This window comes from Oncorhynchus masou, chromosome 32 (assembly GCF_036934945.1).
Source record: "Oncorhynchus masou masou isolate Uvic2021 chromosome 32, UVic_Omas_1.1, whole genome shotgun sequence".
NCBI classification, from domain to species: domain Eukaryota; kingdom Metazoa; phylum Chordata; class Actinopteri; order Salmoniformes; family Salmonidae; genus Oncorhynchus; species Oncorhynchus masou.
In genome coordinates, this window is record NC_088243.1 from 90,118,975 (window position 1) to 90,146,843 (window position 27,869).

The following is a 27,869-nucleotide window of genomic DNA, read 5'->3' on the forward strand; positions in this document are numbered from 1 at the left end:
AAAATAAATAAACATTCTGAAATTCTCCACGGTTTTAAATCCGTTTTTATTTTATTTGCTCGACTGGACAGGGAAGCCACCGAGCTCCAGGCAAGAAGCAACTCCACGGGGAATTATCAACATTTTGAATTGCAATTCGCATTTACCTCGGTGACTTCCATATTGACAAAACTAAGCCTGGTTTATTCTAAGGTAACTTGAACACAGTAGCTACGGTTCCGTAAACCACTCAGTCAGCCAGCACGTTTGTGTGAAGACGCAGAAATTATTTTGTTTAGCTAGCTAACGTCACCTAGCTGTGTAGCCTAGATTACAACAGTGACACACTAACGGCGTGTGCCGGGGCGGCAGTGTAGCCTAGTGGTTAGAGCGTTGGACTAGTAACCGCAAGGTCAAGAGTTCAAACCCCCGAGCTGACAAGGTACAAAATCTGTCGTTCTGCCCCTGAACAGGCAGTTAACCCACTGTTCCTTGGCCGTCATTGAAAATAAGAATTTGTTCTTAACTGACTTGCCTGGTTAAATAAATAAAGGTACTTCTATATTCGTACAGGAGGAGGTAAACGGTAACTATTGATTACGGTAAATTTGCTTGATCCTGAAACATGCTGTTAGCTGGCAGGAGTTTACAAAGCATTTACCTCCAGGCTCTGATCAGGCCCTACACCCAAACAAGGGCACTGCGTTCATCCACCTCTGGCCTGCTCGCCTCCCTACCACTGAGGAAGTACAGTTCCCGCTCAGCCCAGTCAAAACTGTTCGCTGCTCTGGCCCCCCAATGGTGGAACAAACTCCCTCACGACGCCAGGACAGCGGAGTCAATCACCACCTTCCGGAGACACCTGAAACCCCACCTCTTCAAGGAATACCTAGGATAGGATAAAGCTATCCTTCTCACCCCCCTTAAATGATTTAGATGCACTATTGTAAAGTGGCTGTTCCACTGGATGTCATAAGGTGAATTCACCAATTTGTAAGTCGCTCTGGATAAGAGCGTCTGCCAAATGACTTAAATGTAAATACTGTGTATTGTCAGCTAATTTAAAACGTGTACGGACGAGAACATAAACCCCCTCGACTGCACATACTTGTGGATTGTAGTATTATTTAAAAAAAGAGTGTAAAATGGTTTGGTTCCATTAATCAATATTGTAATACGTTCTCAGAAGAAAAGGTTTCTCGGCTTGTTAATAAATTGCGTGCGCTTTACCCGGCTAGTAGCTACTGATGTCAGAAGGTGAATTCACCAATTTGTAAGTCGCTCTGGATAAGAGCGTCTGCTAAATGACTTAAATGTAAATGTAAATACTGTGTATTGTCAGCTAATTTAAAACGTGTACGGACGAGAAAAATTAATAAATTGCGTGCGCTTTACCCGGCTAGTAGTGTGGTATTCACAGGAAACGTGAGCCACAAAACCAAGACGGTCTTCCTTGGCCACAACAAAACGCAAGGCAGTAACGTGACCTGAAAACAAAGAATCCCTTCAGTCACTCGGCTCCTCAGACTCCGTCTCCCGTAGTGGAAATGGGACCTCGGTTGCTAAGCCACCTAATAACACCCCTCGCCCTCGCTACATCTCTCCACACCATCTCCTTTCCCCTCTAACCCAGAAACATCCCGCAGTACAGACCTGACTGCTGTCTCTTGGCAGCCATCTCACTCCCAACCTCCCCCAGCCAGACAGTCCAGTACATACCTGCTGTCTCACTCCCAACCTCCCCCAGCCAGACAGTCCAGTACATACCTGCTGTCTCACTCCCAACCTCCCCCAGCCAGACAGTCCAGTACATACCTGCTGTCTCACTCCCAACCTCCCCCAGCCAGACAGTCCAGTACATACCTGCTGTCTCACTCCCAACCTCCCCCAGCCAGACAGTCCAGTACATACCTGCTGTCTCACGCCCAACCTCCCCCAGCCAGACAGTCCAGTACATACCTGCTGTCTCACTCCCAACCTCCCCCAGCCAGACAGTCCAGTACATACCTGCTGTCTCTTGGCAGCCATCATGTTGAGTTTATCCACCTCTGGTTTCAGGGCCTTGTACTGTATGCCCAGGTCCTGCTCTGTTCCAGCGTTACGCACCTTCACCAGGTTCTCCTCTACCTAGAGGGGTTACAGAGGAACACACGGTTTAGATAGGCAGGGTTCTCTGTGGATTAGGATTTATGGATTAGGGTTCTCTGTGGATTAGGGTTCTCTGTGCATTAGGATGTATGGATTAGGGTTCTCTGTGGATTAGGATTTATGGATTAGGGTTCTCTGTGGATTAGGATTTATGGATTAGGGTTCTCTGTGGATTAGGATGTATGGATTAGGGTTCTCTGTGCTACTTTATGGATTAGGGTTCTCTGTGCTACTTTTATGGACTGCCTGCACCACTAGCACAAGTGTATATTTCATTATTGGATTTCCTGTGATATCGTTTTAAGGCCAGGCACCACCACGAGTATTTTTTGCTCACTAAAATAATCCATCTCTGACACGTGAAATGTTGAATATATATTTAAACACATCGGCAATAGGAGAATGTGAGTGAGAGCTGGAAGGAAGGAGAGAATCCCATTCTTCCCTCTATTTCGGCAGCAGGTTTTGAAAAGCACAATGGAAATATAGCCTTGGGGAACAGCAGGATCAACATTCAGGTTCAACGCTCATTCAGCATCCTCATATTCAGATCCTATCACGCATTTCATCAGTGTTTTGGCCGAAATGGCACCCTATACCCTACATAGTGCACTACTTCAACCAGGGCCCGTGGGTTTGAGCTCTCTAGACCCTTAAGGCTCTGGTCAAAAGTATTACACTATGTAGGGAAAAGGACATCATTTGGGACTCTGAAATCTGTGGTAGGAAGGTTGTTCTTTCCCGTGAGCTGCCAACACAGTCAACATGGCTTCTTCCCACTCAACAGTCCATTAAAGACCAGTGCCTCAACTACAGTTCATGCTGAATTATTCAATAGCTACTAGGCTGCTACAACAGAAAAACTGTTAGCCCTCCCATCTTTACCATAACACACACTAGAGAGCTCAGTGTGCCTTGTGTTCATGTTAAGCTGTGTTAATAATGCAAAAGAAAGAGAGGAACTCCCATGAACATTTATGAAGGGAGCAGAAGAAGAAACCTTCCTGAAACACCCTTTTGTGATAGAAAGTTGATACGTAACTTCCCCCTCCTGTCGACAGTCAATTGTTGTCAGTCACAAACGGCACCCTATTCTCTATACTAGTGCACTCGTCTGCATTCGAAGTTGCACCCTATGAGCCTTTACTATAGAAGTATTTGACAGGAACAATCCTCGTCTCTGAATGTGCCAGATCATGCATCCAAAACAAAGCGTGTTTGTTGTTGTGGTTGTTGTCTGTAGTTCCTGGATAGTAGTCCTCTCTGTCTAGAGAGAGAAACAGCTTCTGCAGGAAGTCTAGGCCACATGTTAGCGAGCCACACTTTACTTTTCACACAAAGCGAGAGAGGGGTGATGTGTACTAATACTGTAACTCAAGGCAGGGCCCCTCTCCTATCGGTTCTATTAGCGCACTATGTAGGGAATAGGGTGCCATTTGGGGCTTAGCTGTAACCAAACCCAGGGTGACGACTGAAATCCCATCAACAAACTCATGTCTAAAAAAAAGAATTAAAAAAAAACATTCAGCCGTCCATTGTGAGAACCGATAAAATATACAAAAACAGGCTAGCTGTAGCCTCTTCTACTGAGCCTGGGCTAGGCTAGCTGTAGCCTCTACTACTGAGCCTGGGCTAGGCTAGCTGTAGCCTCTACTACTGAGCCTGGGCTAGGCTAGCTGTAGCCTCTACTACTGAGCCTGGGCTAGGCTAGCTGTAGCCTCTACTACTGAGCCTGGGCTAGGCTAGCTGTAGCCTCTACTACTGAGCCTGGGCTAGGCTAGCTGTAGCCTCTACTACTGAGCCTGGGCTAGGCTAGCTGTAGCCTCTACTACTGAGCCTGGGCTAGGCTAGCTGTAGCCTCTACTACTGAGCCTGGGCTAGGCTAGCTGTAGCCTCTACTACTGAGCCTGGGCTAGGCTAGCTGTAGCCTCTACTACTGAGCCTGGGCTAGGCTAGCTGTAGCCTCTACTACTGAGCCTGGGCTAGGCTAGCTGTAGCCTCTTCTACTGAGCCTGGGCTAGGCTAGCTGTAGCCTCTTCTACTGAGCCTGGGCTAGGCTAGCCGTAGCCTCTACTATTGAGCCTAGGCTAGGCGTAGCCTCTTCTATTGAGGCCCGAGGCTAGGCTAGGCGCAGCCCAGTGTCCAGAGCATGTCAGGGGTTCATCTCAGACTTTGCTGCAGCCCCGAGATGAAGATACTCAGTTACAGCAAGAGCACTGCCTCAGTTTGTATGCGTCTAAAAACGAAAAACAGCACCCTATTCCCTATATAGTGCACTTTATTTAACCAGACCCCATGTGGAATAGGGACTATAGAGAATAGGGTGGTATCATTTGGGATACGGACCCTAGTCAAAAGTAGTGTACTACATAGTGAACACTTTGCCATTTCGAACACGGCCCCAAGTGTCTGGACGCCACTAACCCGGTGAGGTGGTGGGCTATAAACAGATTCATGATAAGAAAGGGGTAAAGTGGAAGAATTGAATGTTAAGAGCCAGTGTGGGAAGGTTTTTAAAATAACCAACTGGAACACAGGGTGGGGCCTAGCACACACGGAAATACCACACATAGCTGTGGAGGCTCTCTAACCTCAAGAGCAGAAACTTGTCCTTTTCAAATGTTCTCCTACTTAGGTTCATAGTAAATCATAGCGTTTCTGTAGAATCCTGGGCCCCGCGTTCATAAAAAGTCTTCGAGTGCTAATTTAGCTGTCTATATAATCTTGTGATTTATAAAAAATAAAATAAAAAAAAGACAACACTGATCCTAGATCTGCACCCGGAGGTCCAAGACAACGCATACAGGCCATAGTCATTTCCTGTTCAACCTGCTGTCCTGTCCGAGGCTTGAAGAATGACAGATGTCGGCCATTTTAGATCCCGGCTGTAAAAGTGACTCAGACACACGGAGGTCATTGTGTCAAACAACATCGTGGTGCTGGTGTGTTCACATCAGAACAGGTTACTCACTGACACACACAGAGAGAGATTGTGTTCTGAAGCTGAAACTAAAAATATGTCCCAGATAAAAACACAAACTCTGAGACCAAGGACGAGAGGTCAAAAGGACGAGAGGTCAATTAGAGTACTAACGATCAATGGAAATTAGTGGGGGTTTTTCTGTAATAGGGAATTATTGATCAGTGGTTTAGAGACATGGGATGAATAGGTCTTCTGAAATAGGAGTCTTGTTATTTTGGCCACTTGGCCCAGTTTTATTGCGAGGAATTCTGAATTGGTCAACCACAGGCTACGGCTGGGTTATAAAACTACATGCTGTCCCCATTGTTCTGTGGAGAGAATCACTGAGGACAGGGGAGAATGACCATAACATCTATGAATAATCCTACTCACCCTCATTTGCTTTGGGGTTTGTGTTATTTAAGAGTAACATCAACTACTAATGGTCCCAAACGGCACCCTATTCCCTACGGGTCCTGGTTAGAAGTAGTGCACTACCCTACGGGTCCTGGTTAGAAGTAGTGCACTATGTAGAGAATAGAGTGCCATTTGGGACTAAGACAACCGGAGATGATAAACATTAAGGTCATCTCTATTGACTGGAGGTGTGACCTTGTTTAAGGTCAGGATTTTGTTTCATTTCCACAACAATAAAACACCTTAAGTACAGGTAAAGAGATGGACAACAAACAGAAGACCTTGTTTGAAACGTTTTAGCCAAGACACCACAACGTTAGGTAAATAGTTTGCCTGACTCAAACTATTTACCTACAAAAATAGTTTATCAACAAGACATGTGTGGCTTTCTTTTCAGAAAGGTGAATCAGACCTTATTTTAAAGATCTGATTTACATTTTTATTCTAAGCAATAAAATATTTTTTCCTATATGGAAGTTCAGTCACATCGACAGGCTACCCATCACCCACCTGTGCGTGTCTACACCTCGACAGGCTACCCATCACCCACCTGTGCGTGTCTACACCTCGACAGGCTACCCATCACCCACCTGTGCGTGTCTACACCTCGACAGGCTACCCATCACCCACCTGTGCGTGTCTACACCTCGACAGGCTACCCATCACCCACCTGTGCGTGTCTACACCTCGACAGGCTACCCATCACCCACCTGTGCGTGTCTACACCTCGACAGGCTACCCATCACCCACCTGTGCGTGTCTACACCTCGACAGGCTACCCATCACCCACCTGTGCGTGTCTACACCTCGACAGGCTACCCATCACCCACCTGTGCGTGTCTACACCTCGACAGGCTACCCATCACCCACCTGTGCGTGTCTACACCTCGACAGGCTACCCATCACCCACCTGTGCGTGTCTACACCTCGACAGGCTACCCATCACCCACCTGTGCGTGTCTACACCTCGACAGGCTACCCATCACCCACCTGTGCGTGTCTACACCTCGACAGGCTACCCATCACCCACCTGTGCGTGTCTACACCTCGACAGGCTACCCATCACCCACCTGTGCGTGTCTACACCTCGACAGGCTACCCATCACCCACCTGTGCGTGTCTACACCTCGACAGGCTACCCATCACCCACCTGTGCGTGTCTACACCTCGACAGGCTACCCATCACCCACCTGTGCGTGTCTACACCTCGACAGGCTACCCATCACCCACCTGTGCGTGTCTACACATCGACAAGCTACCCATCACCCACCTGTGCGTGTCTACACATCGACAAGCTACCCATCACCCACCTGTGCGTGTCTACACATCGACAAGCTACCCATCACCCACCTGTGCGTGTCTACACATCGACAAGCTACCCATCACCCACCTGTGCGTGTCTACACATCGACAAACTACCCATCTGTGTGTGACAAGTTAATAATGGTTTAGTTATTCATGTCTCTCTCCGTGTGTGTGTGTGTGTGTGTGTGTGTGTGTGTGTGTGTGTGTGTGTGTGTGCGCGCCTCACCAGTTTGAGTTGCAGCAGCAGCTTGTAGACGTCAGACATGTCGGCCAGCACCAGCAGGTGAGTGACGGCAGAGAGGAGGGCCCTGGCTGCACGGACCATGTTACCCCTCTTTACCGAGGAACAGGGGTCCTCTGCAAACTCTCCTGATGCTTGCTTCATGGATTCACCTGAGGGACAAGGATATTACAGTTGAGACATGAGGGTTGTCCTAAATGACACCCTACTCCCTACACAAGTAACCATTGTCCGAGCCAGAACAGCCCAGGTTCCCCTCCTCTCTGGAACCTGCCAGAGAGAGGAGGGGAACCTGCCAGAGAGAGGAGGGGAACCTGCCAGAGAGAGGAGGGGAACCTGCCAGAGAGAGGAGGGGAACCTGCCAGAGAGAAGAGGGGAACCTGCCAGAGAGAAGAGGGGAACCTGCCAGAGAGAAGAGGGGAACCTGCCAGAGAGAAGAGGGGAACCTGCCAGAGAGAGGAGGGGAACCTGCCAGAGAGAGGAGGGGAACCTGCCAGAGAGAGGAGGGGAACCTGCCAGAGAGAGGAGGGGAACCTGCCAGAGAGAGGAGGGGAACCTGCCAGAGAGAGGAGGGGAACCTGCCAGAGAGAGAAAGGACTGCTGACATTTCAGTGTTAATTTGATGCATTCATTACCATATAAACTGCAGAGAACATCTAGGGGCAGAGTGAAGAGTGATGAAGACATCCCACTGAGCCAGTGTTAGTCACACCAGGGTTTCACATTTGATTCACGCAGACAACAAATACTGAATATACATGTTAAAAGAAGCAATCTGTGATTCAAACCGCAAAATAGCCACCCCACCTCTTGCTTTGGTTAAGATCTGAGAGATGGGGGGGGGGGGGGGCTGAGGGAAACTGAACCAATCTCAGGCTGGGCTTCCATGACATGACTTCCATGCCGTTTAATCAGACCCTCGACATCAGGTGTGTGCCTGCCTAGTTCATGACGCCAAAGCAGCCAGTCACTAACTACTTCTCACTAGGGTTGGAGACAGAGATATAGATCGAGATATATAGATAGAAATATAGAGATACATAGATATATATAAATAAGTGTCTGTATATTCACCCATGGATAAAGTGATGCCTGGCTGGCAGTGGTCCCATCATATCTACCTTCACACAGGCAGAGCGTTAGGCCCTCTTGCACCAAGACAGAAAATTGGCCTTGATTGGTCTCAACGCGTCATTTTGATAGGGACACCCTGACATAACATTTTTGGGGGGGGGGGCTGTGTGTCCTACCCATGAATAAAGACCTGGAGCAGGCATCTGGTTCACCTGGACAGCCTAACCTCATCTAAATCATTACAACGTTTTACCAATTGGCTTAGCTTAGTATAACAACTAATACTCTATTGCTAGCGTTCAGCTGGTATTAAGGCCTACACCCGCCATCCACACGTTGGTCTCATCCGCTCAACAAAAGTAGACTTTTTTTTTTTAAAGACCCATGACCTTCCGCAGGCAACTAATGTCAGTCCCAGAAAACTCAACACAGAAATACATTAAGACTTTGTTTTAATCATCAAATTCCACTCGTGTATCCCAAATGGCACCCTATTCCCTATAAAGTGCATTACTATAGGCTGCTGGATCAAAGGTAGTACACAATATATGGCATAGGGAGTGATTTGGGGAGCATCCACGATATCAGGCCTAGCAGTGTGCTACCAGCCAAGGCCTCAGAGCAAAGCATAGTAGAGGCTGGTTTGGGATCCAGGCTAAGAGTTTATTGCATTAGAACATTATTTGAGAGGGGAGAAGAGAGGGGAAGGGAGGACAGAGAGGAGGAGGGAGGAGGAGAAGGGAGGAGAGAGAAAGGCAGTCTGACCCAGGCTAAATCCAAACTCTCTCTCCCTCACACACAGTGACCTTGACCTAATGCATACAGCCAGAGGCCTCAGACAGACACACACAGTGACCTTGACCTAATGCATACAGCCAGAGGCCTCAGACAGACACACACAGTGACCTTGACCTAATGCATACAGCCAGAGGCCTCAGACAGACACACACAGTGACCTTGACCTAATGCATACAGCCAGAGGCCTCAGACAGACACACACAGTGACCTTGACCTAATGCATACAGCCAGAGGCCTCAGACAGACACACACAGTGACCTTGACCTAATGCATACAGCCAGAGGCCTCAGACAGACACACACAGTGACCTTGACCTAATGCATACAGCCAGAGGCCTCAGACAGACACACACAGTGACCTTGACCTAATGCATACAGCCAGAGGCCTCAGACAGACACACACAGTGACCTTGACCTAATGCATACAGCCAGAGGCCTCAGACAGACACACACAGTGACCTTGACCTAATGCATACAGCCAGAGGCCTCAGACAGACACACACAGTGACCTTGACCTAATGCATACAGCCAGAGGCCTCAGACAGACACACACAGTGACCTTGACCTAATGCATACAGCCAGAGGCCTCAGACAGACACACACAGTGACCTTGACCTAATGCATACAGCCAGAGGCCTCAGACAGACACACACAGTGACCTTGACCTAATGCATACAGCCAGAGGCCTCAGACAGACACACACAGTGACCTTGACCTAATGCATACAGCCAGAGGCCTCAGACAGACACACACAGTGACCTTGACCTAATGCATACAGCCAGAGGCCTCAGACAGACACACACAGTGACCTTGACCTAATGCATACAGCCAGAGGCCTCAGACAGACACACACAGTGACCTTGACCTAATGCATACAGCCAGAGGCCTCAGACAGACACACACAGTGACCTTGACCTAATGCATACAGCCAGAGGCCTCAGACAGACACACACAGTGACCTTGACCTAATGCATACAGCCAGAGGCCTCAGACAGACACACACAGTGACCTTGACCTAATGCATACAGCCAGAGGCCTCAGACAGACACACACAGTGACCTTGACCTAATGCATACAGCCAGAGGCCTCAGACAGACACACACAGTGACCTTGACCTAATGCATACAGCCAGAGGCCTCAGACAGACACACACAGTGACCTTGACCTAATGCATACAGCCAGAGGCCTCAGACAGACACACACAGTGACCTTGACCTAATGCATACAGCCAGAGGCCTCAGACAGACACACACAGTGACCTTGACCTAATGCATACAGCCAGAGGCCTCAGACAGACACACACAGTGACCTTGACCTAATGCATACAGCCAGAGGCCTCAGACAGACACACACAGTGACCTTGACCTAATGCATACAGCCAGAGGCCTCAGTCAGACACACACAGTGACCTTGACCTAATGCATACAGCCAGAGGCCTCAGACAGACACACACAGTGACCTTGACCTAATGCATACAGCCAGAGGCCTCAGACAGACACACACAGTGACCTTGACCTAATGCATACAGCCAGAGGCCTCAGACAGACACACACAGTGACCTTGACCTAATGCATACAGCCAGAGGCCTCAGACAGACACACACAGTGACCTTGACCTAATGCATACAGCCAGAGGCCTCAGACAGACACACACAGTGACCTTGACCTAATGCATACAGCCAGAGGCCTCAGACAGACACACACAGTGACCTTGACCTAATGCATACAGCCAGAGGCCTCAGACAGACACACACAGTGACCTTGACCTAATGCATACAGCCAGAGGCCTCAGACAGACACACAGCGAGCCACTGAACACAGATTCTGCCAGCTGCCCAACAGAGTACCAGGCAAAAGTTTGGACAACTAATGATTCCAGGGTTTTTCTGGCAAAGAGTGACTACTTTGAAATTCAAAATATATATTGATTTGTTTAACACTTATTTGGGTTACTACATGATTCCGTGTGTGTTATTTCATACTTACACTACCTTTCAAAAGTTTGGGGTCACTTAGAAAGCACTATTTCTTGTCCATTAAAATAACATCAAATTGATCAGAAATAGTGTAGATATTGTTAATGTTGTAAATGACTATTGTAGCTGGAAATGCCTGATATTTTCATGGAATATCTACATAGGCGTACAGAGGCCCATTATCAGCAACCATCACTCCTGTGTTCCAATGGCACGGTGCACAACTGAGCAAGAGGACAAGTCCAGTCGAGTGTGTAGTTTGAGAAAGAGACGCCTCACAGGTCCTAAACTGGCAGCTTCATTAAATAGTACCCGCAAAACACCAGTCTCAACGTCAACAGTGAAGAGGCGCCTCCGGGATGCTGGCCTTCTAGGCAAAGTTCCTCTGTCCAGTGTCTGTTCTTTTACCCAGTTTAATCTATCATTTTTATTGGCCAGTCTGAGATGTGGCTTTTTCTTTGCAACGCTGTCTAGAAGGCCGGCCTCCCGGAGTCACCTCTCCACTGTTGACGTTGAGACTGGTGTTTTGCGGGTGACCCCAAACTTTTGAAAAGGTACTTGTATATCTTCACTATTATTCTACAATGTAGAAAATAGTACAAAATAAAAAAATCCTGGAAAAGGGCAGATGTCAACACTTTTGACTGGTACCGGTAGCTTCCTGGGAGTACGTGTTCCTATATATCACGGTACCGGTAGCTCCCTGGGAGTACGCGTTCCTATATCACGGTACCGGTAGCTTCCTGGGAGTACGCGTTCCTATATATCACGGTACCGGTAGCTTCCTGGGAGTACGCGTTCCTATATATCACGGTACCGGTAGCTCCCTGGGAGTACGCGTTCCTATATATCACGGTACCGGTAGCTTCCTGGGAGTACGCGTTCCTATATATCACGGTACCGGTAGCTCCCTGGGAGTACGCGTTCCTATATATCACGGTACCGGTAGCTCCCTGGGAGTACGCGTTCCTATATATCACGGTACCGGTAGCTCCCTGGGAGTACGCGTTCCTATATATCACGGTACCGGTAGCTTCCTGGGAGTACGCGTTCCTATATATCACGGTACCGGTAGCTCCCTGGGAGTACGCGTTCCTATATATATCACGGTACCGGTAGCTCCCTGGGAGTACGCGTTCCTATATCACGGTACCGGTAGCTCCCTGGGAGTACGCGTTCCTATATCACGGTACCGGTAGCTCCCTGGGAGTACGCGTTCCTATATATATCACGGTACCGGTAGCTTCCTGGGAGTACGCGTTCCTATATCACGGTACCGGTAGCTCCCTGGGAGTACGCGTTCCTATATCACGGTACCGGTAGCTCCCTGGGAGTACGCGTTCCTATATCACGGTACCGGTAGCTCCCTGGGAGTACGCGTTCCTATATCACGGTACCGGTAGCTCCCTGGGAGTACGCGTTCCTATATCACGGTACCGGTAGCTCCCTGGGAGTACGCGTTCCTATATATCACGGTACCGGTAGCTCCCTGGGAGTACGCGTTCCTATATATCACGGTACCGGTAGCTCCCTGGGAGTACGCGTTCCTATATATCACGGTACCGGTAGCTCCCTGGGAGTACGCGTTCCTATATATCACGGTACCGGTAGCTCCCTGGGAGTACGCGTTCCTATATATCACGGTACCGGTAGCTCCCTGGGAGTACGCGTTCCTATATATCACGGTACCGGTAGCTCCCTGGGAGCACGCGTTCCTATATATCACGGTACCGGTAGCTCCCTGGGAGCACGCGTTCCTATATATCACGGTACGGTAGCTCCCTGGGAGCACGCGTTCCTATATATCACGGTACCGGTAGCTCCCTGGGAGCACGCGTTCCTATATATCACGGTACCGGTAGCTCCCTGGGAGCACGCGTTCCTATATATCACGGTACCGGTAGCTCCCTGGGAGCACGCGTTCCTATATATCACGGTACCGGTAGCTCCCTGGGAGCACGCGTTCCTATATATCACGGTACCGGTAGCTCCCTGGGAGCACGCGTTCCTATATATCACGGTACCGGTAGCTCCCTGGGAGTACGCGTTCCTATATATCACGGTACCGGTAGCTCCCTGGGAGTACGCGTTCCTATATATCACGGTACCGGTAGCTTCCTGGGAGTACGCGTTCCTATATATCACGGTACCGGTAGCTTCCTGGGAGTACGCGTTCCTATATATCACGGTACCGGTAGCTTCCTGGGAGTACGCGTTCCTATATATCACGGTACCGGTAGCTTCCTGGGAGTACGCGTTCCTATATATCACGGTACCGGTAGCTTCCTGGGAGTACGCGTTCCTATATATCACGGTACCGGTAGCTTCCTGGGAGTACGCGTTCCTATATATCACGGTACCGGTAGCTCCCTGGGAGTACGCGTTCCTATATATCACGGTACCGGTAGCTCCCTGGGAGTACGCGTTCCTATATATCACGGTACCGGTAGCTCCCTGGGAGTACGCGTTCCTATATATCACGGTACCGGTAGCTTCCTTGGAGGCCTATTTGGCTGGGAAACTCAAGCCAGCTGTATAGCCGGTTTCTGTTTGAGCATTTCATTAAAATCAAAGCAAAGCTGTTCTTTATATGAACCGAATACCGGTTCCTATATCATCTTTTGGGCTAGAGCAGGGCCCGAATACCGGTTCCTATATCATCTATTGGGCTAGAGCAGGGCCCGAATACCGGTTCCTATATCATCTATTGGGCTAGAGCAGGGCCCGAATACCGGTTCCTATATCATCTATTGGGCTAGAGCAGGGCCCGAATACCGGTTCCTATATCATCTATTGGGCTAGAGCAGGGCCCGAATACCGGTTCCTATATCATCTATTGGGCAAGAGCAGGGCCCGAATACCGGTTCCTATATCATCTATTGGGCTAGAGCAGGGCCCGAATACCGGTTCCTATATCATCTATTGGGCAAGAGCAGGGCCCGAATACCGGTTCCTATATCATCTATTGGGCAAGAGCAGGGCCCGAATACCGGTTCCTATATCATCTATTGGGCTAGAGCAGGGCCCGAATACCGGTTCCTATATCATCTATTGGGCTAGAGCAGGGCCCGAATACCGGTTCCTATATCATCTATTGGGCTAGAGCAGGGGCGTAACTTCCCATTTATTCAGACATGTAATTTCAGGTGGTTGATTGGATGGCTTCTAAAGTCCAGAAATCTAATTGCTAGTCATTCATATGCTAATCATCCAAATATTTCAGCTTAAAAAGGATCTTGCACTGCTACCCCCAGGATTCATTCTTCAAGGCCAGAACAAGAACAGCAGTAAAAATAACGAGACTATATACAGGGGGTACCGGTACAGAGTCAATGTGGAGGCTATATACAGGGGGTACCGGTACAGAGTCAATGTGGAGGCTATATACAGGGGGTACCGGTACAGAGTCAATGTGGAGGCTCTATACAGGGGGTACCGGTACAGAGTCAATGTGGAGGCTATATACAGGGGGTACCGGTACAGAGTCAATGTGGAGGCTATATACAGGGGGTACCGGTACAGAGTCAATGTGGAGACTATATACAGGGGGTACCGGTACAGAGTCAATGTGGAGGCTATATACAGGGGGTACCGGTACAGAGTCAATGTGGAGGCTCTATACAGGGGGTACCGGTACAGAGTCAATGTGGAGGCTATATACAGGGGGTACCGGTACAGAGTCAATGTGGAGGCTATATACAGGGGGTACCGGTACAGAGTCAATGTGGAGACTATATACAGGGGGTACCGGTACAGAGTCAATGTGGAGGCTATATACAGGGGGTACCGGTACAGAGTCAATGTGGAGGCTATATACAGGGGGTACCGGTACAGAGTCAATGTGGAGGCTATATACAGGGGGTACCAGTACAGAGTCAATGTGGAGGCTATATACAGGGGGTACCGGTACAGAGTCAATGTGGAGACTATATACAGGGGGTACCGGTACAGAGTCAATGTGGAGGCTATATACAGGGGGTATCAGTACAGAGTCAATGTGGAGGCTATATACAGGGGGTACAGGGTCAATGTGGAGGCTATATACAGGGGGTACAGGGTCAATGTGAAAGCTATATACAGGGGGGTACCGGTACAGAGTCAATGTGGAGGCTATGTACAGGGTGTTACGGTACAGAGTCAATGTGGAGGCTATATACAGGGTGTTACGGTACAGAGTCAATGTGGAGGCTATATACAGGGTGTTACGGTACAGAGTCAATGTGGAGGCTATATACAGGGGGTACCGGTACAGAGTCAATGTGGAGGCTATATACGGGGGGTACCGGTACAGAGTCAATGTGGAGGCTATATACAGGGGGTACCAGTACAGAGTCAATGTGGAGGCTATATACAGGGGGTACAGGGTCAATGTGGAGGCTATATACAGGGGGTACAGGGTCAATGTGAAAGCTATATACAGGGGGGTACGGGTACAGAGTCAATGTGGAGGCTATATACAGGGGGTACAGGGTCAATGTGGAGGCTATATACAGGGGGTACAGGGTCAATGTGAAGGCTATATACAGGGGGTACAGGGTCAATGTGGAGGCTATATACAGGGGGTACAGGGTCAATGTGGAGGCTATATACAGGGGGTACAGGGTCAATGTGGAGGCTATATACAGGGGGTACAGGGTCAATGTGGAGGCTATATACAGGGGGTACAGGGTCAATGTGGAGGCTACATACAGGGGGGTACCGGTACAGAGCCAATGTGGAGGCTATATACAGGGGGTACCGGGTCAATGTGGAGGCTATATACAAGGGGTACAGAGTCAATGTGGAGGCTATATACAGGGGGTACCGGTACAGAGCCAATGTGGAGGCTATATACAGGGGTACCGGTACAGAATCAATGTGGAGGCTATATACAAGGGGTACAGAGTCAATGTGGAGGCTATATACAGGGGGTACCGGTACAGAGTCAATGTGGAGGCTATATACAGAGGGTACCGGTACAGTGTCAATGTGGAGGCTATATACAGGGGGTACTGGTACAGAGTCAATGTGGAGGCTATATACAGGGGGGTACCGGCACAGAGTCAATGTGGAGGCTATATACAGGGGGGTACCGGTACAGAGTCAATGTGGAGGCTATATACAGGGGGTACCGGTACAGAGCCAATGTGGAGGCTATATACAGGGGGTACCGGGTCAATGTGGAGGCTATATACAAGGGGTACAGAGTCAATGTGGAGGCTATATACAGGGGGGTACCGGTACAGAGCCAATGTGGAGGCTATATACAGGGGGTACCGGTACAGAGTCAATGTGGAGGCTATATACAAGGGGTACAGAGTCAATGTGGAGGCTATATACAGGGGGTACCGGTACAGAGTCAATGTGGAGGCTATATACAGAGGGTACCGGTACAGTGTCAATGTGGAGGCTATATACAGGGGGTACTGGTACAGAGTCAATGTGGAGGCTATATACAGGGGGGTACCGGCACAGAGTCAATGTGGAGGCTATATACAGGGGGGTACCGGTACAGAGTCAATGTGGAGGCTATATACAGGGGGGTACCGGTACAGAGCCAATGTGGAGGCTATATACAGGGGGTACCGGTACAGAGTCAAGCTCTGGTCCTATCACACTTGTCCAGTTATATGGTCATCTGCAAGGAAAGATATTAAAAATATTTTTTTAAACCTCTAACTGGCTCAAAACCGGGCTGCCAGATTAACTCATTGCTCTAACCGAATGAATATTATCAAAATGCACCAGAATCCCTCATAGCTTCACATTAAAAACAAATTACTATCTAGTCTTCTGATTTTTCTTTCGGAGTGTTATTTCTCTAAAAAATAAATATATTTTTTTTCCAGCCCAATTAGTACATACTAGCAACATGCATAACCACCAAATGCAACAGATGTGAAACGGCTAGCTTGGTTAGCGGTGCGCGCTAAATAGCGTTTCAATCGGTGACGTCACTTGCTCTGAGACCTTGAAGTAGTAGTTCCCCTTGCTCAGCAAGGGCCGCGGCTTTTGTGGAGCGATGGGTAATGATGCTTCGTGGATGACTGTTGTTGATGTGTGCAGAGGGTCCCTGGTTCGCGACCGGGTATGGGCGAGGGGACGGTCTAAAGCTACTGTTACACAAACATTCAGCTAAAACAACAAATCGCCTTATATCTACAGTTTTACATAGAGCTAAAGCTGAATGTTACTTTTTACCAATCCATATTTCTCAGGCAAAAGATAAATCCACCTTCGAGAGGGGAAAAAAAATAACATCTAAATGTGATAGACCATATGACTGGACTTGGAAATAGAACGCATCAACTGAAATGTTAAGTGTTTCCTGTCAGTTATTTTAAATTGTCTGTATTGTCTACTTGTTGAATGTTTGTGAGGTCTTGATTGTTTGTAATGTCTTGTTAATTGGTGGTGTACCACCAGGAAGATTAGATCGCATTATGGAGTTAGCTAACGGGGATCCTCATAAAAATTAAACAATACTAAATGATATAACTACGTTAATTTATATAGGCCAAAAAAATAGTATGGGTTGTTTAACCTAGAGAGAGAGATATATATACACATGTTTGTTCATGTGTTTATATAGAGGCTGAAGGCAAAACAATACACAATATTCTGCCCATATGAAGAGATTTATATTATAGTCCATAACTGAACCAAGTTCTGTAGGCCCCACACACACACACACACACACACACACAATACTTGTTGATTTAATGCAAAGCAGTAGACACATTTAATAACAGACTCATGACCACAATAGTAAACATACACGTTGTTTTGCTTTCTTTAATAACAGACAAAAACACAATAGACGAACGCTCGCGTCACAGCTTCCTCAGGAAACGCCACATTATTGTAGCCTCACAGACGAAAAGAGAAGCGGAGGAGAGAGTCTGCATTTGTTTGTGGTAAAATATTACACGTTGTGGCAATTCTTCAATGTTTTCTAAGTTTAATGGGATGTCAGGACTCCCTGGAAAACAGTGGCAATTGTTAATGGATGGACTATCCTGGCTAAAGAAATGAGAATAATTTACTTCTGCCCAGTGCTAGGAAAAGACCTTGTGTGTCTCAGGTCCACAAACACACAGTCTATGCTTGTATGAACCGAACCCCACCCTCCTCAGTTCCCATCAGGACCAGCCCAGAACACTAACTCTTAGAAATTCATAATTTGTCTGAGATGCAGACACACCCAAAAACAAAAACAAAAAAAAAGTGTTACTGGAGGGGAAAATTAATTATATAGGATTCTGTAACATTTTAACCTACAACAGCTACTAAAAATGCTTGTGTCAAACCCGGTCTTCGGTGAAATGTTCCAACAATTGACAGAGCAAAATTACCCCTCCCGTTGCCCTCGTGTAGGTCTAACAGTACACTGCTTGCTGCTACCTTAGAAAAGGTTTCACTCTTAAACGGTTTTTGAATAATGTGACCCAGCAGCCATGAATGCTGCTCCAGGAGTAGGTGCTCCTCCCAAAACAGCACCATATAATCAATATAGTGACCAGAGGCCAGGTCAAAAGTATTGTAAAGTGGCTGTTCCACTGGATGTCAGAACTTATCAGTATAAAAGACACCTGTCCACAACCTCAAACAGTCACACTCCAAACTCCACTATGGCCAAGACCAAAGAGCTGTCAAAGGACACCAGAAACAAAATTGTAGACCTAGAGCTTGGTTTGAAGAAATTAACCGTGGAAGCAATTATTAGTTAATGGAAGACATACAAGACCACTGATAATCTCCCTCGATCTTGGGCTCCACGCAAGATCTCACCCCGTGGGGTCAAAATTATCACAAGAACGGTGAACAAAAATCCCAGAACAACACGGGGGGGACCTAGTGAATGACCTGCAGAGAGCTGGGAACAAAGTTACAAAGTCTACCATCAGTAACACACTACGCCTCCAGGGACTTAAATCCTGCAGTGCCAGACGTGTCCCCCTGCTTAACTCTTAAAGATCGTGTTACTTTTTTTAACGCAAAATTTCAATGTCCTGCTACTCATGCCAGGAATATAGTATATGCATATGATTAGTATGTGTGGATAGAAAACACTGAAGATCCTAAAACCGGTTAAATCATGGCTGTGACTATAACAGAACGTGTGTTGCGGGCAAAACCCCAAGGAAAACTGAAAACAAAATCTCTCTCAAGCCGCCAGTTGCCTGTATTGTCTATGGCAAGGGAAAATAGATAGCTCCCAGTTAACAATTCCTACAGCTTCCACACGATGACGCCAGTCTTGGCATTTGGGTTGAAGTTATTCCTTGGTGAAATGAAGAATAGGCACTTCCTGTCAACAGGGCACAACAAAGGAAGTTTTGGTAGAGAGAATATCGACCTGCTGCTATTGAATACAGATCGCCCCGTGATCAATTCGATCGATTATTAACGTTTACTAATACCTAAAGTTGGATTACAAAAGTAGTTTGAAGTGTTTTGTCAAAGTTTATAGGCAACTTTTTTAATTTTAAAAAATGACGTTGCGTTTTGAAACGGGTGTTTTTTCCTGGATCAGACGGTCTTCATAAATGGACAGTTTGGGTATACAAGGACCGATTTAAATCGAAAAAAAGACCCAATTGTGATGTTTATGGGACATATAGGAGTGCCAACAAAGAAGCTCGTCAAAGGTAATGAATGTTTTAGATTTCATTTCTGCGTTTTGTGTAGCGCCGGCTACACTAATTCTTTTGTTTACGTCCCCTTCAGGTGTTTCGGGGTGTTGCATGCTATCAGATAATAGCTTCTCATGCTTTCGCCGAAAAGCATTTTAAAAATCTGACTTGTTGGCTAGATTCACAACGAGTGTAGCTTTAATTGAGTACCCTGCATGTGTGTTTTAATGAAAGTTTGAGATTTATCGAGTGCTATTAGCATTTGGCGTTGTGCATTTGCATTTCCTGTTGGCTAAGTGAGACGCTAGCGTCTCAGCTTGCTCTAAGAGGTTAAGCCAGTACAAGTCCAAGCCCGTCTGTAGTTTGCGAGAGAGCATTTGGATGATCCAGAAGAAGATTGGGAGAATGTCATATGGGGGTGGAAACGTCATGTTACAAAAAATAATCCAAAACTGGTTTCTCTCAAGTGCGCTCTGCAAACAACGTGTCCACTCCGACAAACGAGAACGGTGAAAAAAGAGCGTTTACAGAAATGACCGCAACCAAACCAACATGGATAACGGGAATAAATGGTAACTGTGACCTTCGCCTCTCCCGAGTTGCAGCGATGGGACAAGACAAAACGACCAATTGGAGTCCACGAAAATTGGGGAGAAAAGGGGTTAAAAAAAAAAAGATCAACAGCGAGCGAGGGAATGACAGCGAGCAAGGGAATGACAGCGAGCAATTATCATTCCAGCTGTGATGTTGTGAAGCCGTCCGTCAGAAGATATGAATGAAGAGAAGAGACAGGCAGAGGCGTGACCGTTGTAAGAAGAGAGCTGAGATGTTGTGAATGACTGAAAAACATTCAAGCAAACAAGATGGAATTTGAAATTTGAAAATGCAAGCCTTAAAACATTCATGGCATTGCCCACCCCCCCATCCTACCTCCAACCCAAAATTATATCTGCATCCTTCTCCCCATTTAAAAACTGGTAAGCCACAGCTGGGTATAAAATGCTTTCTATGTACATGGCGAAGAGAGAGGGGAAGAGAAGAGAGGGGTAGGGAGGGGAGGACGAAGGCCCAGTCAATGGCAGCATTATCAGTCTGTCCACGCTCAGCAGAACAGCATGACATAGTCCTAACTGACAGGCCAGCCCTACCACCAGCAGAGCTGCTGTATTCCTGTCCAATGACTGTGTGCACTTCAAATGGCACCCTATTCCCTACATAGAGCACTACTTTGGACCAGAACCCAGTCAGTCAAAAGTAGTGTACTATAAAACAAATGGAATAGGGTGCCATTTGGGACTCCGGTAGAATAGCAGAGGCTGACATTCCCAGGCACTGACAAGACCGCTGGCACGACTTGTCTACCGAGCAGACACCTCTTAGAGCACAACGGTTCGCCCATCACCCCCCCCTGAACTGTACCAGTAACCCACAGAGAGAGTGTCGGAGTTTGTTTGTCACAGACATTAGCTGTAGAACTCGCACAGTGAGAACGATATCCATGACTAAGTGTAGCAGTAACCTCAGGCTGTACCCAGCTGAAAACCTTGGTCAAACAGGAGCAGTCTGGTCAAAATGTTGTTGTTTTTAAAGTGTGTTTATCCCCATAGACACACCCTGTGATTGTATTTAAAAAAACTATAATGCACGGATCTTGTCTGGTGCTTTAAGCGCACTGTTTGATGAAATAATTGAGGCGGACCTGAAGAGGGCGCTAGAACGTATGTTCTTTCAATACCATTCATCTCTACGCCATCTGTCTGCAACGAACTTCAACCATTTTAATCAACTGGGTTCGGCCTGAAGCCCATGCTGGTAAAATATTTAATAGAGAGACTATTCTAGGCCCTCTTTCCTGTACCAGTGAGCTCCACGGGAACCAGGTTCCAGCAACAGAGAGAGACTAAGCTATAGTTTGTTTTTTTCACCTTTATTTAACCAGGTAGGGCCTGGCCACGATAAAGCAAAGCAGTGCGACACAAATGAAACAGAGTTACACATGGGATAAACAAATTAACAGTCAATAACACAATAGAAAAATCTATATAGTGTGTGCAAATGTAGTAAGATTAGTGAGTTAAGGTAATAAATAGGCCATAGTGGCGAAATAATTACAATTTTGCAATTAAATACTTGAGTGATACGTGCAGAAGATGAATGTGCAAGTAGAGATACTGGGGTGCAAAGGAGCAAAAAAATAACATGGGGATGAGGTAGTTAGGTGGGCTATTTACAGATGGGCTGTGTAGCGAGTTCCAGCAGCAGAGAAAGACTAGCTAGTGGGAGGAGTCAGGGTTGGAAGAGAGCAAATAAGGAACTAGCTGTAGTCCACAGGGTGGAGCAGAGGGACTTGCTATAGACATAATGCAGGGGAGTGGGAGTAGGAGTGGGAATCAGGATTGGAAGAGAAGCACTTTCGAGCTGTTGTCACAAGACAAATTCTGATTGCATCTGAAACGGTCGTCGTCGTCGTGACATTGCATCTGAAACGGTCGTCGTCGTGACATTGCATCTGAAACGGTCGTCGTCGTGACATGCATGACATTTGAAACGGTCGTCTTACAGGCATGACATTTGAAAACAGAATTTGCGTCAGTAAGATCCCACGTGGAGAATACAGCCATTTAAATACATAAGAGATAAAAATGTTTACATTCCTCTTCTCCTTTCCTCCCTCCCTCGCATGCAGAAGTTCTGCTTATGCTCTCCCTTCTCATTTCCATTGGCAACAGTCAGCCTGGGCGAACTAGAAAATTGAAGCATCCCGGATAGCGGAACAAAGTGGGAAAGAGACGCGACAAGCTGTGCACTAACAGCCGTGACAATCCCTGTTTAGCCCTGCAGTAAAGCCCACGACATACCTAGGATTAGCAATCCCGCCCAACACACTAATGATTCATCCGAAATGTTGTGCCATGCAAATCCACTGTGGCCCCACGAAGATGTGCAAAAGTACGGAGCTGCCATCCTGCATATATACATTCAGAAAGTATGACACACATATTGTTGCGTTACAGCCCTGTCCTAAAATGTATTAAATATTATTTCTCAAATCTACACACAATAGCCTCAAATGACAAAAGTGAAACCCCATTTTTAGATATGTAAATTACAAATAAAAACCAGAAATAACTTATGTACATAAGTATTCAGACCCTTTGCTATGAGACTCAAATTGAGCACAGGTGCATTCCCGTTTCTGTTGATCATTTATCTACAAGTTGATTGTCGTCCACCTGTAGGAAATTCAATTGATTGGACATGTCTATATATAAAAAAAAGGTCACACAGTTGACGGTGCACGTCAGAGCAAAAACAAAGTCATGAGGTCGAAGGAATCGTCCGTAGAGCTCTGAGACAGGATCGTGTCGATGTACAGTCCTGGGGAAGGATACCTAGCATTAAAAAGGTCCCCAAGAACAAAGGGGCCTACGTCATTCTTAAATGGAACAAGTTTGGAACCACCAAGACTCTTCCCAGAGCTGGCTTCCCAGCCAAACTGAGCAATCTGGGGAGAAGGGCCTTGGTCAGGGAGGTGACCAAGAACCCATTGGTCACTGACCAGTTCTCTGTGAAGATGGGGGAACCTTCCAGAAGGACAACCATCTCTGCAGCACTCCACCAATCAGGCCTTTATGGTAGAGTGGCTAGACGGAAGCCCCTCCTCAGTAAAAGGCACAGCCTGCTTGGAGTTTGTCCAAAAGGCACCTAAAGACTCTCAGACCGTGAGAAACAAGATTCTCTGGTCTGATCAAACCAAGATTGAACTCGGTGGCCTGAATGCAAACCGTCATATCTGGAGGAAACCAGGCACCATCCCTATGGTGAAGCATGGTAGTGGCAGCATCATGTCTGGAGGACACCTGGCACCATCCCTACAGTGAAGCATGGTGGTGGCAGCATCATGTCTGGAGGAAACCAGGCACCATCCCTACAGTGAAGCATGGTGGTGGCAGCATCATGTCTGGAGGAAACCTGGCACCATCCCTACAGTGAAGCATGGTGGTGGCAGCATCATGCTGTGAGGATGTTTTCCAGTGGCAGGGACTGGGAGACTAGTCAGGATAGAGGGAAAGATGAACGGAGTACAGAGAGATGCTTGATGAAAACCTGCTCCAGAGCGCTCAGGACCTCAGACTGGGGGCAAAGGTTCACCTTCAAAACAGGACAATGCAGGAGCAGCTCTGAATGTCTTTGAGTGGCCCAGCCAGAGCCCGGACTTGAACCCAATCGAACATCTCTGGAGAGACCTGAAAATAGCTGTGCAGCAACGCTCCCCATACAACCTGACAGAGCTTGAGAGAATCTGCAGAGAAAGGGAAAAAACTACCCAACTACAGTTGTGCCAAGTTTGTAGCGAGGAGACTAGCAGCTACGTTATAATATCCAATGTGTAGGTTACCTATTACTGATTTAATGGGTTCAACCTCCGTATCTGTCGTTACTTCAAATCGTGTGCTCGTTGTGTTCCCCATCTTCTCCCATCATCATGGAACCATCTCAGTAGGAAGCCTCCAGATAGAAACAGTGATTCAGACTCCTTGAATTCTTACATCCTTATTCTAAAAATATCATGTTTACTTAAGTTTTGCCGTCAGGGTTGGAAATTCACTTGTTTTGGTCCACCAGCCACTGTGACAGGTAGATTTCTATAATATAATAATGACCTACTGGCCCCTCAGATTATTTTTTTACAAACAGATACAGATACTAGTAATACAGAGAGCATGCGTAAGAAGTAAAAAACACTGGGACCAAGCCACACCAAAGCAGTCTCAACTCCACCAACATCTACATGGAAACACTGGGACCAAGTCACACCAAAGCAGTCTGTCAACTCCAACATCTACATGGAAACACTGGGACCAAGCCACTCCATAGCAGTCTGTCAACTCCACCAACATCTACATGGAAACACTGGGACCAAGCCACTCCATAGCAGTCTGTCAACTCCACCAACATCTACATGGAAACACTGGGACCAAGCCACACCAAAGCAGTCTCAACTCCACCAACATCTACATGGAAACACTGGGACCAAGCCACTCCATAGCAGTCTGTCAACTCCACCAACATCTACATGTGGCCTTTGGATTATTATTATTTAAATTTATTTATTTCTAACCTTATTTCTAATGCCGTTTTACCACTGGCTGGTGAAATGTATATTCTTACCCACCCACAATAACAACATCCGCCCACGTCTTAATTTCCAACCCTGCTTACCGTGTGTTAGCATAGACAACCATCTATGAAAGAGGTCAATAACCTTTGAGTGAAGATCAGAGGCAAAAAAAAATATGCAAAAACCTACTGCTGAGTGTTTATTTTTTACATGACTTAAAACATAAGCAACATGAACCAATTAAAAACAGTTCTGTAGCAATGAGGTTTGTGCAGTGGGCTATTGGCCCAATACTTCACCACTACATGTTGACTGTGCGTCAACTACCCTGCCCCGACGATGTTTAGCCCACTTTCAAATTCTGTTAAAAAAATTAAAAAAACATTTTTGAATATGTTCACACTAGTAATAGATCATTTGTTGCATTACTTGAAAGGCACAACTTAGTCAGCATATTGAGCTTTACAGGACTGGAGGCCTGCGTCTGATCAGTCTGGGGGGGTGGGGGCGTCTCTTCTGATGGTCAGCCTGGGGGGGGGGGGCGTCTCTTCTGATGGTCAGTCTGGGGGGGGGGGGCCGTCTCTTCTGATGGTCAGTCTGGGGGGTGGGGGCGTCTCTTCTGATGGTCAGTCTGGGGGTGGGGGGCAGCGGGGAGGCCGTCTCTTCTGATGGTCTGTCTGGGGGGGGGGCAGCGGGGAGGCCGTCTCTTCTGATGGTCTGTCTGGGGGGGTGAGGCCGTCTCTTCTGATGGTCAGTCTGGGGGGGGGGGGGGCGTCTCATCAAGGCCGGATGTGATACAGCCCGGAATCGAACCAGGGGCTGTAGTGACGCAACTTGCACTGAGATGCATTGTCTTAGACGGCTGCGCCACTCAGGAGCCAATCTACCAGTCAAAACATGTTTTTTGTTGCTAAACAACAAAAAACATGTGCATGTTTTGTAATGATACCAAAACAAAATATATATTACCAGCAAGTAGTAAGGTGGAACATTGCTTCATTTCATAAGACATTTTTCACCTGCAACCTTCAAGAGCTGGAGGTTACCGAGGTAACGCGACTGGAGTCATGGTAACGCGACTGGAGTCATGGTAACGCGACTGGAGTCATGGTAACGCGACTGGAGTCATGGTAACGCGACTGGAGTCATGGTAACGCGACTGGAGTCATGGTTGTGCCTGACGAGTAGCCGCGTGTTAGTCTCTTAACAGTTGAAATTTAAAAAAATAATAAATGTTTATCAATGTAACCAACCAAGAAACACGAGGACAGTCTCACTTCAGTAGACTTTCGTTTCAAGTAAATCCAACTTATGTCGGTGCGCGGCGCTTCTCAAAAATTAATATTTCACCTCAGCTTTTCACATAGGCACAGTAGAGGTCGACCTCTAGCCCCCAGCGTTGAAGCACAGTAGAGGTCGACCTCTAGCCCCCAGCGTTGAAGCACAGTAGAGGTCGACCTCTAGCCCCCAGCGTTGAAGCACAGTAGAGGTCGACCTCTAGCCCCCAGCGTTGAAGCACAGTAGAGGTCGACCTCTAGCCCCCAGCGTTGAAGCACCCGGTGGTATAGGATCCCTACTTCTAAGACTTTGTGCGGTTAAATTGACCAGCTATGAAACAAACAAAAACAGCAGAAATACTTTGAAAACAGTTACTGCAACATTTATGTTACTATAAAATGTGATCACACTAGACTTTTAATTCACAAATGTGAGTGAAATGCTCGTACAGTGGAGCCCTGACCACCCACCAACGTGGCTGGTGGAATAGACACCTTTACCCACCAATGCCCAAAATCTACCCCCCTTTAGCCCCCTCCTGCACAGTTCAACCAATGTTTGCCATGATGATGAGAAAAAAAAAAAAAAAAACATTCAATCACCAATTAGACAGCGTGTCTGTGTCTGGTGTTCCGTCTCTGAGCAGACAAACGTTCTCGTCAGTCGAGCTCGTACCGGGACCGGTACCGGTGGAGAACAGAAAAGGTCTGGCCGGTTTGTTTAGCGTCGCCCGGTGCCGTGGTTACGCCGTACAGCGCCTGGCAAAAGTATTCATCCCCTTTGGTGTTTCTTCTTCTTCTTCTTCTTCTTGTTGTCGTCGTCGTCGTTGCATTACAACCTGTAACTTACTGATTTAAATTTGGATTTCATGCGATGGACAAAACCAATTTGGATTTTGTCTAAGTGAAATCAAAAAGACTGGTTTCAAAAAAATGAAAAAAATGGAAAAGAGGTGTGTGCATACGTATTCACCCCCTCTGCTCTGAAGCCTGTGAGCATACGTATTCACCCCCTCTGCTCTGAAGCCAGTGTGCATACGTATTCACCCCCTCTGCTCTGAAGCCAGTGTGCATACGTATTCACCTCCTCTGCTCTGAAGCCTGTGAGCATACGTATTCACCCCCTCTGCTCTGAAGCCAGTGTGCATACGTATTCACCCCCTCTGCTCTGAAGCCAGTGTGCATACGTATTCACCCCCTCTGCTCTGAAGCCGGTGTGCATACGTATTCACCCCCTCTGCTCTGAAGCCAGTGTGCATACGTATTCACCCCCTCTGCTCTGAAGCCAGTGTGCATACGTATTCACCCCCTCTGCTCTGAAGCCCCTAGATAAGATCTAGTGCAACCAATTACCTTCAGTTACATAATGAGTCCACCTGTGTGCATACACACAGACACATTCTTGAAGGAAACTGTTTTGTCTTCCAGAGATTTGAGGACTGGGAGGGAGGTTCTAGCAGAACAACGACCTTGAGCATACTGCGAAAGCAACACTCGAGTGGTTTAAGGGGAAACATTTAAAATGTATTGGAATGGCCTAGTCAAAGCCCAGACCTCAATCCAATTAAGAATCTGTGGTGTGACTTAAAGATGGCTGTACACCAGCAGGAACCCATCCTACTTGAAGGAGCTGGAGCAGTTTTGCCTTGAAGAATGGGCAAAAAGCCCAGTGGCTAGATGTGCCAAGCTTATAGAGACATACCCCCCAAGAGACTTGCAGCTGTAATTGCTGCAAAAGGTGTCTCTACAAAGTATTGACTTTGGAGGGGGGGTGGGGTGAATAGTTACACACGCTCAAGTTGGTGTTGTTGTCTTGTTTCACAATTTAAAAACATATTTTGCATCTTCAAAGTGGTAGGCATATTGGGTAAATCAAATGATACAATAAAATATACACATTTTATTTACAGGTTGTAAGGCAAGAAGGCCAAGGGGGGTGAATACACAGGCAGCAGAG

At 47.2% G+C, this 27,869-nt stretch overlaps 1 protein-coding gene across 2 annotated transcripts in view; it reads right to left on the reverse strand.

Annotated features, from left to right (window-relative positions):
- The window catches only part of LOC135526786 (catenin alpha-1-like), a 255,405-nt gene that overhangs the window by 215,400 nt on the left and 12,136 nt on the right, over positions 1 to 27,869 (reverse strand). For both annotated transcript variants that reach the window (XM_064955444.1, XM_064955443.1), the window contains exons 4-5: positions 7,038 to 7,204; positions 1,987 to 2,106 (exon numbers count right to left, since the gene is read on the reverse strand). In XM_064955444.1, the coding sequence (XP_064811516.1) occupies positions 1,987 to 2,106; positions 7,038 to 7,204 (287 nt within the window). The remainder of the gene's footprint in view (positions 1 to 1,986; positions 2,107 to 7,037; positions 7,205 to 27,869) is intronic.